Source organism: Hyperoodon ampullatus (assembly GCF_949752795.1).
Source record: "Hyperoodon ampullatus genome assembly, chromosome: 1".
Lineage (NCBI taxonomy): Eukaryota > Metazoa > Chordata > Mammalia > Artiodactyla > Ziphiidae > Hyperoodon > Hyperoodon ampullatus.
Genome location: NC_136914.1, coordinates 125,903,452 through 125,919,382, shown reverse-complemented (window position 1 = coordinate 125,919,382; position 15,931 = coordinate 125,903,452). Strand labels below are relative to the sequence as shown.

The 15,931-nt window shown below is 55.9% G+C and overlaps 2 protein-coding genes across 4 annotated transcripts in view; one reads left to right on the top strand and one right to left on the bottom strand.

Annotated features, from left to right (window-relative positions):
* CFAP99 (cilia and flagella associated protein 99) overlaps nt 1-7,939 on the bottom strand; it is a gene marked incomplete at its 5' end in the record, with an annotated part of 36,900 nt that extends 28,961 nt beyond the window's left edge. The window contains one exon of the mRNA XM_079697659.1: nt 7,829-7,939. Coding sequence (XP_079553785.1) covers nt 7,829-7,939 — 111 coding nt within the window. The remainder of the gene's footprint in view (nt 1-7,828) is intronic.
* A 4,355-nt stretch (nt 7,940-12,294) lies between these two features.
* Nucleotides 12,295-15,931, top strand: part of ZFYVE28 (zinc finger FYVE-type containing 28) — a gene marked incomplete at both ends in the record, with an annotated part of 113,422 nt that continues 109,785 nt past the window's right edge. For 2 of the 3 annotated variants that reach the window (XM_079699998.1, XM_079699997.1), the window contains one exon: nt 12,295-12,333. In XM_079699998.1, coding sequence (XP_079556124.1) covers nt 12,295-12,333 — 39 coding nt within the window. Of the gene's footprint in view, nt 12,334-13,120; nt 13,233-15,931 lie in introns of those variants that run through there. The other variant, XM_079699999.1, reaches the window with a different exon arrangement.

Below are 15,931 nucleotides of genomic sequence, written 5' to 3'. Positions count from 1 at the left end.
AGCTGGGTTCTGCTGGTGAGACGTACTTGCAGGAGAGATGGGAGGCGAGCGGGGTGACTTTCCCCTCCTCCCTTGGCAGGGGCCGGGCCCCGACATTGACTCAGCCACCCTTCCAGTGCCCCGAGTGGCTTCTGGGCTCCTGCGGGGACCCCATCTGATCCGGGGTAATGACGTCCTCCTATGACCTGACCTCTGACCTCTGACCTCCGCTCCTGGGCTCCTCTTTCTCTTCTCCATTATCTGTACTTGTCCCCTGGGTGAACTCACCTGCTGTCAAGGCTGACATGTGCTGATTTCAAATGTGCGCCAGCCCGGCCGGCTCTCCCTGGACTTCGGCCGGCTCTCCCTGGACTTCGGGAAGTGCTCTCTGCTCCTGTTCCACCTCCCTGCTTGGGTGTCTGACCCCATGGGCTTTGCTCAGACCTGCCCTCCCCTGCCTTCCAGGCTCTGTAAACACAATGCCTTGCTCCACCGTTCAGACCAAGCCCTTGATACCCACCCCACCATCCCATGCATCAGCTCCGGCTATGGGGTCCCAGCTGCTCTCCCACTTCTCCTCCTCAGTGTATTTTCAACCCGCCAGCCACCAAGGAATTCTTTGTAAAATGAAAGTCAGATTGTGTCTGTCCTTCCTGAGAACCCTCCAGAAAGTCTCCTTAAAAGGGCCAGCAAGGCCCAGCTCCCTCTGAGTCCCCCCACTCCCCAACCTCCACCCCATCCTGGCTCCACTCCAGCCACACTGGCTGCCCTCTTTTTCTCCAACACGCGGGATGTCTCCTCAGGGCCTCCGCACTGGCTGTTCCCTCTGCCTGCAGTGCTCTTCCCTGCACACTTGCTCCCCAACTCCCATCAGGTCTTTGCTCAGATGTCACCTGACCTGGGAGGCATCCCTAACCAACCCTCAGGGTCAGACACAGCCTGGCTCCCTCAGCTGGCAGCGCACACCAGGTTTATTGCCCCTTCCCTGCTGGAATGTCATCTGGGTGCTCAAAGGGAGGGAGTGGAGCACCCTGCCTCCATGGGAGGCCGTGGGGACCCCGTGATGTCCCAGTGCAGGTCGGGCACAGAGTGGAGGCTCCTCCCCACGGAGCACAACTAGGAGGGGGAGGTGGGGGGCTCTTGCCTCGGGGTCAGCTCTGGTCTCAGCAACCAGGATCCTGCCTCATTTTCCCTCTCAGGCTCCTCTAACCCCTGGGCTGTGCCCACACCAGAGGGCACGAGCCCCAGCTGGGCCCCAGTCCCCGCTTTTAACTTACTGCACTGGTCAAAGGAAGCCAGGGGGGCACGGAACAGGCAGCTCGGAAAGCAGTGCGTCAGCAGGGCTGGCACGGAGGATGCCCTGAGTCAGCGCTGCCCGTGCTGAGGCTGCATGACATTGTGGGATGCCTGCCTACAGCCTCCCCGTGCTCCCAGGCTCAGACGACAACAGCTCCACTTCTCGTTCACTTGAACGTCTGTGTTTGGGGGTGTGAATGTGTATTTTTAATAAGGCCGGAGCCTTGAGCCTGCGGCTACAGGATGCCACCTGCCCACGGTGAGGGGGTCAGGCAGGTCTGCATTGGCCCAGGGGTCTGGGAAGGTGAGGAGCCAGGCAGGACCTGACACTCTGGTCCACAGGCCAGGTCTTCTCCGCCGGGAAGGTCAGGCCAGCAGGTCACAGAGAGGAGACCGAGGCCCAGAGGTGACACGCAGGTCAGAAGGCACTGAGCCCTAGACCAGGTCCTCCTGGCCAGGCTAGCACAGAAGGCAGGGTGAGGCCTGGACCCCACTGAGAAGGCCGCAGTACGGAGCCAGCCCCAAATCCTGGGCCAGCCTTAGTCACTGAGGCCAGAGGGCTACCACCCAAGGGCATCTGAGTTCCTGATACACTCTTGGGCCTTGGTCAAGTTCAGCGCTCCTGAGTCTGGGGACCAGGGAAGGTTCCAGGGAGAGTGGCAAGTGCTCCGACAAGGGTCTCATGGGCAGTCCTGGGGAGGGGCTGGGCTGTGGGCAGGGAAAGCAGAGGCCCACAGCCTGCCGGCTCTTCACAACCTGTAGTGCCTCCTACGAGAGATCCTCAGAGTTTACAGGCCCAGCTTGTCTGCTGGAGCCACAGGGAAAGGACAGAGCTAGATCAGGGGCCGGGGCCAGGACGCCGCTTTCACTGCAACCCAGGGTTTGAAATTCATATCACCAATACACAGGGCCTCCTGCTAATCAGTGATGCAAAGACCGAAGTCAGAAAAGTAGGCAGAGGAAATTGAGGCTGCCGGATGCCCACACAAGCCCCTCTCCCTTTCTTCCTGCCTAACAGGAGAAAGCTGTCTTGTTGGGAAAGGCAGTGTGCCCAGCTAAAACTTTTCCAGGACCCTAGCTGATGTGGCACATGGCTCCAGTCAATGAGATCTGATGGCAAATTGCTAGGTGTGGCCTCCAAGAAAGCTCCTTGAAAGTTAGGGAGATTCAGCTGGTGCCTGCCTTATACTGTTTGCCTTTCTCCTCTTCTCTCTGGGATATGGATGCAATGCTGGAGTAGGGCAGCCATTTTGTGACTACAAGGCAAAGGGTACATTCTAAGGATGGATAAGCAGACAGGAAGGAGAATGAGTTCCTAATGGCACCACAGAGCTGCTGAACCCATCCTGGACTGCCTATGTGCAGACTGCTTCTTATGTGAGCAAAGATACCTCTAATTTCTTTAAGCCACTGCTTTCCTGGTGTTGTTATAGCCAAACACTGTTTCCTAACAGACACAGGTCCAAGCGATAGTTCAGAAAAAGAAATACTCATGAAAATATAACAGGAGAGGGACTACCCTCGTGGCGCAGTGGTTAAGAAATGCCTGCCAATGCAGGCGACACGGATTTGAGCCCTGGTCCGGGAAGATCCCACATGCCGCGGAGCAGCTAAGCCCATGCGCCACAACTACTGAGCCTGTGCTCTAGAGCCCGCAAGTCACAACTACTGAAGCCCGCGAACCACAGCTACTGAAGCCCACGCGCCTAGAGCCCGTGCTCCGCAACAAGAGAAGCCACCGCAATGAGAAGCCCGCGCACCGCAACGAAGAGTAGCCCCTGCTCGCCCCAACTAGAGAAAACCTGCACGCAGCAATGAAGACCCAACGCAGCCAAAAATAAATAAACAAAATAAATAAATAAATAAACTGTAATAAAAGTATGGGTTTTGTCTTTAAAAAAAATATATATATATATATATATATATAAAACAGGAAAAATGCTGATTATAACTACACCAACTGCCTTTTGCCACCTATTTGGTTGGCAAAGATAACATTTGCTAGCACGCTATATAAGCAAGCTATAGGGGAACAAGCACTCCCCACCTGCCAGGTAGAGTGTCAACGTGAAGGTCTCTGTGGAGGGTCAACTGGAAAGATCTTTTGAAATCATGGGGGCCAATACTCTTGCACGTGTGTTTTCTGGGACTTGACCCTGGGCACATCTGGCCAGGTGCAGCGGGACAAGTGGGCCAGTCAGTCCCACGGCGATTTGTAACAGTAAAGGTCTGGAAACAGCCATGATCCCGTCCATGGGGGACAGCTGCGATGGCTCTGGCACAGCCAGACAGAAGGATGCTTATGGCTTCACGATAAGAACGTGGAACAGTCCCCAGGATATCTCGTTAAGTGAAAAAAGCAAAGGCAGGACTTTTTGAAAAAGATTTTAAAAAAGATTTTGAAAAAGATTTTAAAAATACATATATAATTATATATAACTTTTAAACGTAAAATTTAGAGTTTAAACAAAATTTTTCCAGATCTATTATCTATGCAAGACAGGCCTGGACCGTCTCTGGAAGGAACCACAGGTCACTGGTCTCCTGGGAGGGCCGGTGTGGGAGTGAGACCCCTGCTGGATATCATTTTGAACCTTTTGGGTTTTGGATCTTTGATGTCAATGTATCAAGTATTTTAAAAAATTATTAAGATAAAAAATATTTCCTGAGCCCAGGTTTTCTCTGACACTACGGACTAGAAAGTGAAACAAGGCTTTCTGGGACTTGGCCACTGCCACCCCGCCACGCTGCCACCCTGGGCCTTCCCGCAGGGACCTGGGCTGGTGTTGCCAGGCTCCACCCACTCCTGCTTTTCCCCCAACCTCTTGCACAAGCCCATTCCGGTTTCCCCGCCCACCCTCCCCCCCACCCCTTTCCCGCGGGCTGGCAAACCGGCATTTCCCCCCCACTGCCTCACCCCCAGACTGTCTGACTGACCAGCTGCCGGGCACCTCTCCTGCCAGCCCAGGGCTGAGCCTTTCGTTCCCCTGCTCAGAGCTCACCTGCCCTCTTGCCCACTGTTTGCTGAGTGGCCGGATCTCCTTCTCCCCCTCTCCTCCCACCCCCAGGGAATCTCTCTCAAAGCCAGACCCTTCTGCGAGGGCTACTCAGACCTCATGGGCTTTCTGGGTACCCCAAGCTGCCTGCTGTGCCTATCACACCCCACCTCTGTCCTGCAGGCCCAGGCAGTTCTCTGGACATTCCTACACCCAACCTGGTGGTCCTGGTGCCCGAGCCGTGGTGCTGGGTAGCCCGGAGGAGTGACGCCCACCAGGCTCCATCCCCCTTATAGGTGGTGCACGAATGAAATGACACTGGTTCCAAAGAGATATTAACCAGTGGGGGTGGGCAAAGCCTGGGACAGGAGAGGCAGGGTGGGAAGCACCTCCTCCTTCCTGTTCCCCACTGAGGGCCGGGCACTGGCTGGCAGCAGTGCCTTGTCGCTGGTGCCACCCCCTCCTGCACTCCGTCCTTTCTCCAGCTCCAGGCCCCCAGCTGGGTCCTCAGTGCTGTTCCCAGACGTCAGGCCGCTTCTGTTTCTACAACCACTCCGCAGACTGACATCTGGAGAGGCTGCTCCCCACGCCTTAGCCCCCCTCGTGCACGGTGCTTCTGAGGGAGAAATTTCTCTCAATGGTAAATGGATCCCTTTCTGATCTTAGACCAAATCTTCTCCCACTGACATATGTTCTCTGTGCAGAAATGCCATCGGGACCATGCCCGAGGGAACCCCCGTCAGAGGGCTGGGAGGCTGCTGTGTGTGTGTGTGTGTGTGTGTGTGTGTGTGTGTGTGTCACGGGAGGGGTTCCCAGGCTTCAGTCTAGAGAGGGAGAGTCACCACACCCTGCCCCCAATCTGCAAATCCTTGGACTTTTCCCTATCTTGAGATTATTAATTATATCTGCAAAGATGGTATCTCAAAATAAAGTCACATTCATAGGTAACCGGGGTGAGGACGTCAACATTTCTTTTTGGGGGACCCAGCTGAATCCACAGCCCTGCCCTTCCCCGGACTCTCTGCCAGTGGGTCTATGTGCTGTGTAATTCTCTGCCAGGTGGCAGTCTTGAGCCCTGGCCTAACAAGAGCAGTGTACTGCACCAATTTTCTGACAGCTGGAAGTAAAGGTACGTTGTCCAAACTGTGTCAGTTTCCAGTGTACCATTCCACTTGGACTTAGGATGGCTTTCTGAAAGGATGTAAAAGACAGGTGCATCTGTAAAAGAAGCTGCTTCTCTGTCCGTCCAGCATAGGCACATCTCAAAGACGCAGACGGCCCCAATGGAAGACTCAGGGCGCCGCTGGGTTGGGGGCCGAGCTGGTGTGGTGCCTCCCTCCCCACGGCCTTGCACATGTCTGTCATCATGCCATGGCTCACCGGTGACAACTAGGACTCATTTACTATTAATAATCCATCGGATGTGGGGAAAAAATCCCCAAACTACTTTTTTTTTTTTTTGGCTGTGCCGCGCAGCTTGTGGGATCTTAGTTTCCTGACCAGGAATCAAACCTGTGCCCCCTGCAGTGGAAGCTCAGAGTCCTAACCACTGAACCACCAGGGAATTCCCATCCCAAACTATTTGTTGTAACAAACACACTTTCAGTAATTATTCTGGAGAAATAAGGACATTAACTTTACCATTTTTGCTGAGTGGTAAGGGATGCCCTGCAGGGCCTGGGGGGCCAGGGTTGGGGACAGAGAGCAGGACACCGAGGAGTGTCATTGGAAATGGAGGGTGAGAAATGTGGGTGACACAGGGAATTGGAGTAGAGAGGTCTTTTTTTTAGGATGAGGGAATGCATAGCAGCTGTGGGTGATGGGAAAGACGCACTGAGGGGAGTGAGGCCGGACAGACAGAAGGAGTAGCCAAAGGGGCCGGGCCTGCAGGTGGGGCTGTGCTGAGCTGTGCAAGGCCAGCTCAGACCGGGAAAGAGAAGGATTGTGGATGGGCCTGGTCTTGGCTGTTTTCATCATTCCCCCAAAATGCTTAGGGTCTCGGGGGAGAGTTTGAGGAGGTGCAGCCCACGCCCCAGTCCGTGCTGACTGCCAGGCTCCAGCTGGCAGAGACATCCTTTGCTGAATGACACAGGGGAGCAGGGATTGGGGCAGCAGTCCCAAGCTTTCTCTTGTGAGAGAGGCTTTGGTTTCCAGACTCCCCAGCTCTGCGTGCACTGCTGGGGCCCTACCCCTCATCCTCCCAACCAGGTTTTCCAGCTGCTCCACCACAAGGTGGCTGATGGAGAAAGGGAAGGTGGGTCTGTCTTTCGGAACAGCAGAGACCACACCCCTGCAGGTGTATGGGGGTAGGGCCTGGCCACAGTCACATCCCAGGGCCAGCAAAGCAGCTCACAGGCCTTGTTAAGCACAGTAAGGGAAGGCTGCAGCTGGTGATTCACTGGGAACATCCCATAAGACCCCATTTGCTCCTCCTTCCAGGGGACGCAGGCGAGGGGGATGGGGGCAGCAGGCCGAGTGGTAATCCCCGAGCGCTTCCCTGGGTGGACTAGTCTCCTCTGGATGCCCCTTCCAACGGATTCCATGGCCCGGAGTCCTGAAGGTGGCACCCCTGCAACGTGTACCCCTGCTCCTGGCACCTGTCCTTGATGGACGGACCGATGCGGGGTCAAGTCACAGGGAGGCCTCCGAGGTGCTAGAGCGAGGACAGACCTGGGCCCAGAGACTTCAGCCCAGGGTCTCTCTGCATATGCTTGAAGTGGGGTGGGCTGTGGTAGGACAGGGACCCCCGGGGCATGGGAACAAGAGCCGAGTAGCTCTTCCAGGTGTGGCCCCTCTGCCCCACGCACATCCCTGCCCTGGGGGACGAAGATGTCCCCCAGTGGAGGGTGCTGAGCCAAGGTGCCTGCGAGGCTGACTCCCGTCCACCTTCAGCTGAGGATGGGACGACCCCACAGATGCAACCCGAGTTATGGCGCCCATGTTCCCTTGTCATGAGAGTAGTCTGATGCACATTCTGGGAGCTAGGAATGCCTCCTGAAGCAAAGAGGGGGTCCCATCCCTGAAGGGCACCCGAGATTCAGAGTGAGAGCTGATGTAAGCCTTTGGCTAGCTGGGAATCTCGCCTTGGGCCTCTCCTCATGAAGGAAGGAAAGTGGCTGTTAGGAATGAGACTAAAAAACTCCTGACAGGGCTTCCCTGGTGGTGCAGTGATTAAGAATCCTCCTGCCAATGCAGGGGACACAAGTTCGTTCCCTGATCCAGGAAGATCCCACATGCTGCGGAGCAACTAAGCCCGTGCGCCACAACTACTAAGCCTGCGCTCTAGAGCCCATGAGCCACAACTACTGAAGCCTGTGTGCCTAGAGCCTGTGCTCCGCAACAAGAGAAGCCACACAATGAGAAGCCCACACACTGCAACAAAGAGTAGCCCCCGCTCGCCGCAACTAGAGAAAGCCCGCACGCAGCAGCGAAAACCCAACGCAGCCAAAAATAAATGAGTAAAATAAATTTAAAAAAAAAAAAAAAAAAAAAAAGCTCCTGACAGGTATCACTGCTATGGCCTCCCCGTGAGCCCTGAGCCACCACTCAGACCCTACCTGCAGGGAGGTGGCCGCAGCCTCCAGGAACTGCTCGGGACTGTCCTTCTCAGGTTTAAATTGGTCCAGTAGCTTAATCACAGTTTCAATGCATTTTCCATAGTATGCCATCTTCCCAGGTGGGACCCTAAAAGCAAACCGTGACAGGTCATGCCCTCCATGCACCCTGGGCTGTCAGCTCGGCAGGTGGTGAAGGATCTTCACCAAACTGACAGGAGATCCACCAGGGAGCCTGGGACCTCGTGGGGCAAGGAGTGTTGGAGGGAAGTGGGGACCCCAGCAGGGGTAACCCCAGGCCCACTTCCTGGACTGTGTCCCTGCAGGCCTTGGGGAGCCCGCCCACAGGCTCCCACTCACCCATAGCCCCGGCAGCCCTCTCTGCCTTGCCCCTGGAGGCTCCCTGGATGCCCCACGTGCCCCCAAGCCCTCCAGCTGTGCACGGGTGGGGATGACCCCTGGGAGAGGCCAGGCCAGAGAGTGGAGGCACCTTGTGAGTCAGCCTGAGCGGCCCTCAGCCCAACTTGGGTTTGGTGGTAGATGACTCAGCAGGCCCTGCTCGGAGGGAGAGGGGGACCTAAACACCAAAGTGTGGGCCAAGAAGAATCCTCGGGTCACCACGTTCAATACCCCCATTTTAAAGATGATGTAACCAGCACCCAGAGGGGATGCATAGCCAGTCAGTGGCCAGGCCTGAGCGTTCCAGAAACAGACAAGCTCCAGGAGACTGGCTTGCTCAGAGCCCTTCTTTGGCAGACCCTGGAGAAGCCGCTTGGGGTAGGAATGGGACCCCAAGAAGTGGTTCTAACAGGTGACCCCCAAATTGTCCTCAGAGCAGGGTGGCCAAGCCCCCCAGGAGCTCCTCTCTCATCCCCCCCTTGTTCCACGCTGATTGAGCAGCTTCCCTGGGTCACCATGCCGCTGGCTTCTTGGGCCCCAGCTATTGGCAAAGCCAGGCTGCTAGCGCCCTGGGGACAGCAGGGGCACCTCTTCTCCGCCCAACAAGCTGGAATGGCTCTGGATGGCAGCACCCAGACTGAGGCACTCCAGGATGGTGACTGAGTGAAAAAACAAAAGCCACATACACTGACACTGGGGGTCACCAATGAGATGGCCAATCCCTGACAATCACAGTCCACTGGGTAAGTCCCCCCACCATCACTTGAAAGAGAATGAAGGCCAAATGCCACCAGACACTGCAGAGAGCCTCTGACACCAAACATGGAAACAGAAACCAGCAAAAAAGGAAGTAGGAGAAAGCAGACAACATACACAGCAGGAAAAACCTGGAAACAAACAACTATACCACCTCTGAGAGATGGAGAAAAACACGGTATCCAAGAAACATCTGCAGGAAAAGAAAGAGTTCTTGGAAATTAAAATATGACAGCAGAACTGAAGATATAAATAGAAGAGGCAGAAGATAAAGCTGAGGAAATCTCCCAGAGAGCAGAAAAAGATGAAGATGTAGGAAGTAGGAGAAAAGCACCAAGAAAATCGGGGAACCACTCCAAAAGATCTGAATTCCAATTAACAGGAGTTTCAGAAAAATGGGAGAGACATAATGCAAGGGAATATCCCAGAACTGATGGACAGGGTTCCTGAGCGCCCTGAAGCAGGTCGTGTAGGAAGGGACAGGAGGGGTGCAGGGTAGCCTCGGGTTCCCCGGTGGTAACTCTGGGCACCAGTGTTCAGGGAACTCATCTCCAACCAGGAAGAATGATGGCTCTGTAGATGGGGGGGCCCTGCACCCGGCCCGGGGAGGGAGCCCAGAAAGGGGCAGGCTTGGGACTGGGAAGCCAGAGATTTCCAGGAAGGTGACAGCAGGTGGCAGGCCAAGGGCCCCAGAGCACGGAGGACAGCCTTCCTGACATCTGGGTATGCCAAGAAGTGGAAGAGTTTTAGATGTCAGGAAAGTCTCCTTGAAAGGGAGGAGCATACACTTCTTCTCTTTTCCATCCTGCTGCCTGGACTCCGGAGGTGATGGGAGGAACTTAGGCAGCAATTCTGGACCATGAGGAAACATGCAAAGATTGCAGAAGAGCAAGCTAGAGGAGCCCAGATCCCTGATGACTTTTGGGGGTGTCATATCTCCCAAGATTGCCTCCCCATGGACCTATTTTATGGACACACCAGTTATCTTGTTTGGGTCACTATGATGTTGAAATTTTTCATTGCATAAAGCTGAATCTAATCCTAACTATACACCCATTTCCCTGAGGTCAGCCTTCATCCTGAGCACAGTTTCAAACTGGGAAGCATAGGAAGGGAGGCTCTGAGCAGCAACAGTCCCAGACTTGGAGTAGGCCAACGGCACACCCACAGAGTGTCTACCCAAGTTCTCGGACTGGAAACAGTGGCTGGGGGAAGAGCAGGATTTATGGGGGATGACTGGGAGTGCAGGTGGACACGTTTTATTTGGGGGAATTTGGTAGACATCCAACTGGCAAAGAACAAGGAAAGGGGTCTAGAGTCCCAGGGCAAGGTTCAGGCTGGAGATGCAGGTTTGGGAAAATCAGGAGAAAATAGTTGTTTATTGAACCATGTGACCGCAGGAAATCATCCAGGGAAAGGGTGGATAGAGGGGCTTCCAAGGACCGAGTCCCGGGGCTCTAGTGTCAGGATGTTGAGGAGCAAGGAGATGCCAGCCAAGGAGACTGAGGAGGAGCAGCCACAGGAGGAGAGGCAGAGAGTGAGGTGTGCTCCAGCCAAGTAAGGACAGTGTGTCCAGGAGGGGAGTACTCAGCTGGGACACTTGTTCCTGGAAGAGGCGGGGTTGAGCTCTCATAGTTGGATTTAGCAACATGGAGGTCAAGTATGACTTAGATAAAGAGCCTGGGAGGAGGGGCTGGGTGAAAATCTGATTGGAGCAGTATCAAGAGAGAAAAGGTGGAAATGAATTGGAGATAAGACGCAACTCCGGAGGGGTTTTGCTCTTTAGGGGAGCAGTGACTGGGTGGTAGCTGGAGGGGAGTGGGGAGGATCAATCAGGTACTCAAAAACGAACACGGAGCACTGCCAGCACTCAGGGAAATCTCAGAAATCTCTGCCTGTGCCTAGACTCACATTGACTCTAATGGAATAGAGGGGCCAGGGAGTCCAGCCCATCTGCGCACCTGGACGCTGGGCCAGTGATAACATGAGCAGCAGAGCATAAATTCTCTATCAAGAGAGAGTTACCTCCCTCTTGTGCACCCTAAATCTGCACGTACCCGAAGTGGTGCTGGGTGGGGGCAGGGGAAAGCGCGAGGCGGTTGGGGGAGAGTCTCCTCCTCCAGCCAGAGCGCAGCAGCCTCTCTGTGCCTGATCCTTCAGGTACCAGAGGGAGTTTCAAGTGAGACCACACACTTGTTTTTAGCTTTCTGCTTAGCACTTAATAGATTCTCAGATTTTGTTGATTGTTTTTATGGATCCAAATTAGGGCATGGCTAGGGGAAGTAGTGAATACGGGAGAATATCTTTTTAAAAAGCATCGTTTATTGTGGCGATTAAAAAAAAAAAAGCACCGTTAACTTTAGTCAAGGAGCTGGGAAGAAGACCAAAAAGGTGGTGAGCGAAAGCAAGAAGATGGGAAACAAGAAAGACGAGAACTGGCCCGCAGATCTAGGGAAGTTACACGTGGGTGGTGCTGGTGCTGAGGGGACGCGCCTCGCCCCTTTCGGGTCTCGCCTGCTTCCCTTCCCCCCGTACCTGTCAGTGGGCTCCGCGGGCGCTCCGGAACCTCCCTTCTCGCCACCGCCCGCCGCACGGCAATTGCAGGGCTGGCAGGCGCGAGGGGACTGCGGAATAGCAGTGGATCTCCCCTTTCACTTCTGCTCTTCCGGAACCCCGGCAACCCTCAGGGCAGGGGCGGTGCTGGGGCGCAGTTTGGGCGTTGTCACCTAGCAACCTCTGTGCGCTCCGGAGCCGTCCGCGGGAAGACTACAACCCCCAGAATGCACAGCGCCCGCAGTCCAGAAAGGTGGCCGCATCCAGGGCCCCTCCTTCCCCGCAATGCCCGTCGGGACTTGTAGTTCTCGGCCCCTCCGGGAGCTCCGGGTCGCCTGCGGGGGAGCGCGCCTCGGGCGGGGCGCGGCGCGGCGCGGCCCGGTGACCGGATTGGGCAGCTTCGGTGGCTTGCGGCTGGCCTGGGGCTCGCGGCGCGTCGGCGCATGTGTGGCTCGGGCGGCGGTGGCCGGCCAAGGCACCTGGTGTCAGTGAGCCCAGAGGACCCGGCGCCCCCGTGTCTGGTCAGTCCGCGCGTCCGCCTGCCCACCGCGGTCTGCGGGTCAGTACCGCGCGCAGCTCTCCGAGCATCTCCCGGCGGCGCACCTGCTCCGCGCACCTGACGCCGCCCGCCCGGCGCCCCGGGTCCGCGCGGGACCCCGGCCCGGCGCTGCCCCGCGTCCGCCCGCCCCGCGCCGCAGCCGGGCCCAGGAGCAGCGCTGCGGAGGTGAGGGCCGCCGGGGCCGGGCCGGGCCGGCGCGGCGATGATGAACAGGTTCCGAAAGTGGCTGTACAAACCCAAGGTGAGCGGACCCGTCCCTCGCTGCCGAGGCAGACCCCCTTTTCCGGCCGGGACCGGCCTCTCCGTGGTGCCGCCGACACCCTACCCTCCACTCCGCGACTTGCTCACACCGTCGCCCTCCCCCTTCCACGGGTTCCCCCCCCCACCACGGCCCGGTCCCAAACCGCCCCTCCTGCTCTTACCCTCGGACCGGGGTGCACTCCCTCCCCACGCCTGCCCGCTGCCAGATGGGCCCCTCTCCCTTCTCATTGCGGTCGTGCGTGGTGCCCTGCTCACACCTCGTGGTCGCCCGAGCAGACCCCCTCCTACTTCTCCTGGGTCCCGGAAAAACCTTTCCATCCTCCCTCCCTACACCAGGGATGACTCTCCCATTCCTCTTCTGCCTCCGCCCCCCCCCCCCCCCATTATCCTGGACCCGGAATGTACCTCCTAACCTCCCTCCGCAATCCGGAACAGACCCTCTCCCCACTTACCCCAGGTTCTGGAGGGGGCCCCCATGTCCCTCTCCCGGGTCCCGGACGGACCCCTTCTTCCTTGTGTGCAGAGCGGGTCCCCATCCCACTGTCCCGGCCCTGCCTTCCCGAACCAGGACCGATCCGCGCCTCGGCCCAGTTCGCGTCCCCATCCTTGTCCCGTGCCCATCTTTCTCCCGTGCCCACCCGCGTGCTGTCAAATGCAGGGCAGTCCCCTGCCCGGCGGCGGCGGGGTGAGCGCGCCCGGGGCCGCAGGCTCAGCGGGGTCGGAGGTGCGGTCCTCCCGGCGCTGCGCCCCTCCCCGGCCGTGGGGTCGGGGTCTGGGCAGCGCGCCCTGCTCCTCGGCAGCTGCGCCAGTCGCACTGCGGGCGCTGCGTCCCTGCCGCCCGCCCAGGGCTTGTGTCCGCTGCAGCCAGAGCTAGTCCAAGTCTGGGTGCGGCGGTGCCCAGGAGCCGGGCGCAGAGTCCTGGGAGCACCCTAGGCGTCCGGGGGTCGGACCCTGGGGGCTGGCACCTTGGTAGGGCTGGGGCGCTAGGGTCTTGGCTGGGGGGGGGGAGTCTTGGCCTGGGTGGGGCCAGTGGTCACGTCTAGGCGTCTCGGACATCCACAGTGTGCCTGAGCGACCCAAGGAACACTGCCCCCGCCCCGCCCCCCGCCCAGGGCTGATCACTTCTCTGGGTCTGGCTTTTCTGCTCCCCTCTCCCACCGTGGGTGATCTCCCAGGGTGGGCTGGGGGTGGGGGGAGGTGTTCCTGAAATCTGTGCTCTCCTGCAGCGGGTCCGTTGGAGGATGGGCACCCGAGGTCCTGGGGCGAGTTCAGGGACGGGAAGGGCTCGTACTTCATCGCCTTTGGGGTCGGAGAGTTCTCCCAGTGTTGGGTCGAGGGCTTAGGGTGACTGGGACCACCCCTTGCTCGGCCTTGGCCTGGCCCAGAGGGGATACTGGTTCTTTCTTGCTTGGTGCAGCTGCGCAGCCCTGCTCCCCCTGCGCACCTCCCTGTCTTTGTAGCAGCTGCTTATTAGTGGTGTTTTGGTGTGACCCTGGGGCTTCCCGGAGCTGCCTGTGGTTTGGGGCCTCCCTGCCCTTGGCAGCCTCCTGCCCAGCCCTCTCCTTGCTGCAGTCCCCCTGAGGCGGCTCTGATCCTACCTGCTGGTGCTGGGTAGGGTGCCAGGGGAGGGCGGCAGCCTGTGCACGCAATGTGTGTACAAGGAGCGGCTTTTTGTTTGTGTGACTTCTGTCACCAGTTAAGGAAAGGCCAAGGGGACTTGTCAGAAGGCCGTTGTGAGGGCTAGCAGCAGCAGCAGTTTTTCAGTGATAAACGGCAAGGGCCAGCAGAGAAGTGTATCATAGTAACGTTTTGGTGTCTCTGAAAACACATTTGCCGAGGGTCCTAGGGCTCCACATGCCTTTTTCCAGACGTGGCTGTGGAAGAGGACTTGTTTCTAGGATTGCCTAACTGTAATACGTTGTTGGAAGGGACGGAAAAGCAACGTGGAATCTCTGTTTCATCTACAGCTGAATAATTTCAGTGGCCCTGCCTGTTTCAGTTTAGGGAAAAGTCTTTAAAAGTGGAAAATGATACTACCCATGAGACTGTGGCCCAGAATTGAGAGTCGTGTTCCTAATTTTCCCTCTCAGCAGGCAGCTGCCCTTCCAAAGCCAGCCCCCAGGCTGACCAGGGCAAGGTGGAGAGCTGGTGAGTCAGCCAATCCCAGCGACTCAGCCCAGAGCTGTGCGCCTTAGGAGAAGGGAGGGGATAGCGTTTCATCTGGTCCTCTCCTTTCCTTCACTGTGGTGTCTTGGCCTGCTGTCTGACCCCTGGACTCAAGACACATCTCCGTCTGAGATCTTTGTGTTTGCCCTGCGGTCAGTCTGAGCGTGGTAGTTCCTTGTTGGACATCTGTCTTTGGGGTTAAATGTCTTAATTATTTGAAGGGTTGGAGTGGGTTAGGTCACCCCAGTAGCTTTTCATTTTTCAAATCAAAGCTCATATTTTGGCCTCAGGTTATGAATTGAATTTTATGCTTCCCCTTCCTGTCTAATTTAACACATTTTGGCACAAGTGAACAGGAGTCAGTTCTGGGAGGTTTCCGGGCCTGGAAGAGTTGAAGTGTTAAATGTTAGCTGTGGGAGGATGTGTCTGAGAGAGATTGTTGCCTGTAGTTAGGATTTTTTCCACTGTTGTATTTAGATAGATATACAATTCAAACTGAATTCTTGATTTAATCCCTGCTTTGGTTTAAAACTGAACACTGAGCTTCTTGTTCATTACAGTGCAGTGGAAAACATTCTGAAACCAAAAATATTCATCGTTCTTGTAGTTCTAAAAAGCGTTTGGAAATGCTTTAAAACATTCGTATATGACACTTAAAATTTTTGATATCTGAATCATTAACAACTACCGAAGTTGAGTAACTAACCAACCAACCTGATGTGTTCAGTAGTTCTTTGCAGACTCTCATATTTCCATTTATTTTCTTTAAGGCAGTCTTTTAAACACTATTATGATTTTTTTCCATGGAAAGTGTTCAGGATTTCTAAGTGTCTTTGCTTTTGTTTAGAGAACGGCTTTCCAAAAAAGAGTTAACGTTCAGAAGGGGAAACATTTTGGAATACCGAGGTCTTCATTTGGAACAAAAGTCTCAATACTTGTGTTTCATGCTGGGTTATAATTTTCTCGTTGATCCCTGCTGACTGTGCCAAGGGGTGAAATGCTGGTGCGGGGGTTGGAGGACCCAGACCGGACCCCACCAGGTCTTCTTGGCTACCATCAAAGAGCATGTTAGTAATGGTACAGGATGAACTTGTGTTTTCCATCTTTGAGGAAGAATTGATCGGCGGGTAGGTGGCATTGTCCAGATGGATGGCGATTACCACGCTTATGGTAATTACCATGGTAATTACCACGCTTCGTGTGCACCTCATGAAGAACTCTCTTGTCTGCACCCCCAAACCACTTCTGGGATGTGGGTCATTAATTTTCCTTGTCCCCCTTCTTTGTGGGGAAGCATTCCTTGTAAATACAGTGCTATACCAAGTAATGTTTATCTGGAAACTTTGTCAGTATTCTGGGTTCAGATTAGGGATGAAATGGCCTTCCTTCTCAAAGAGAAGCCGAATAACCTC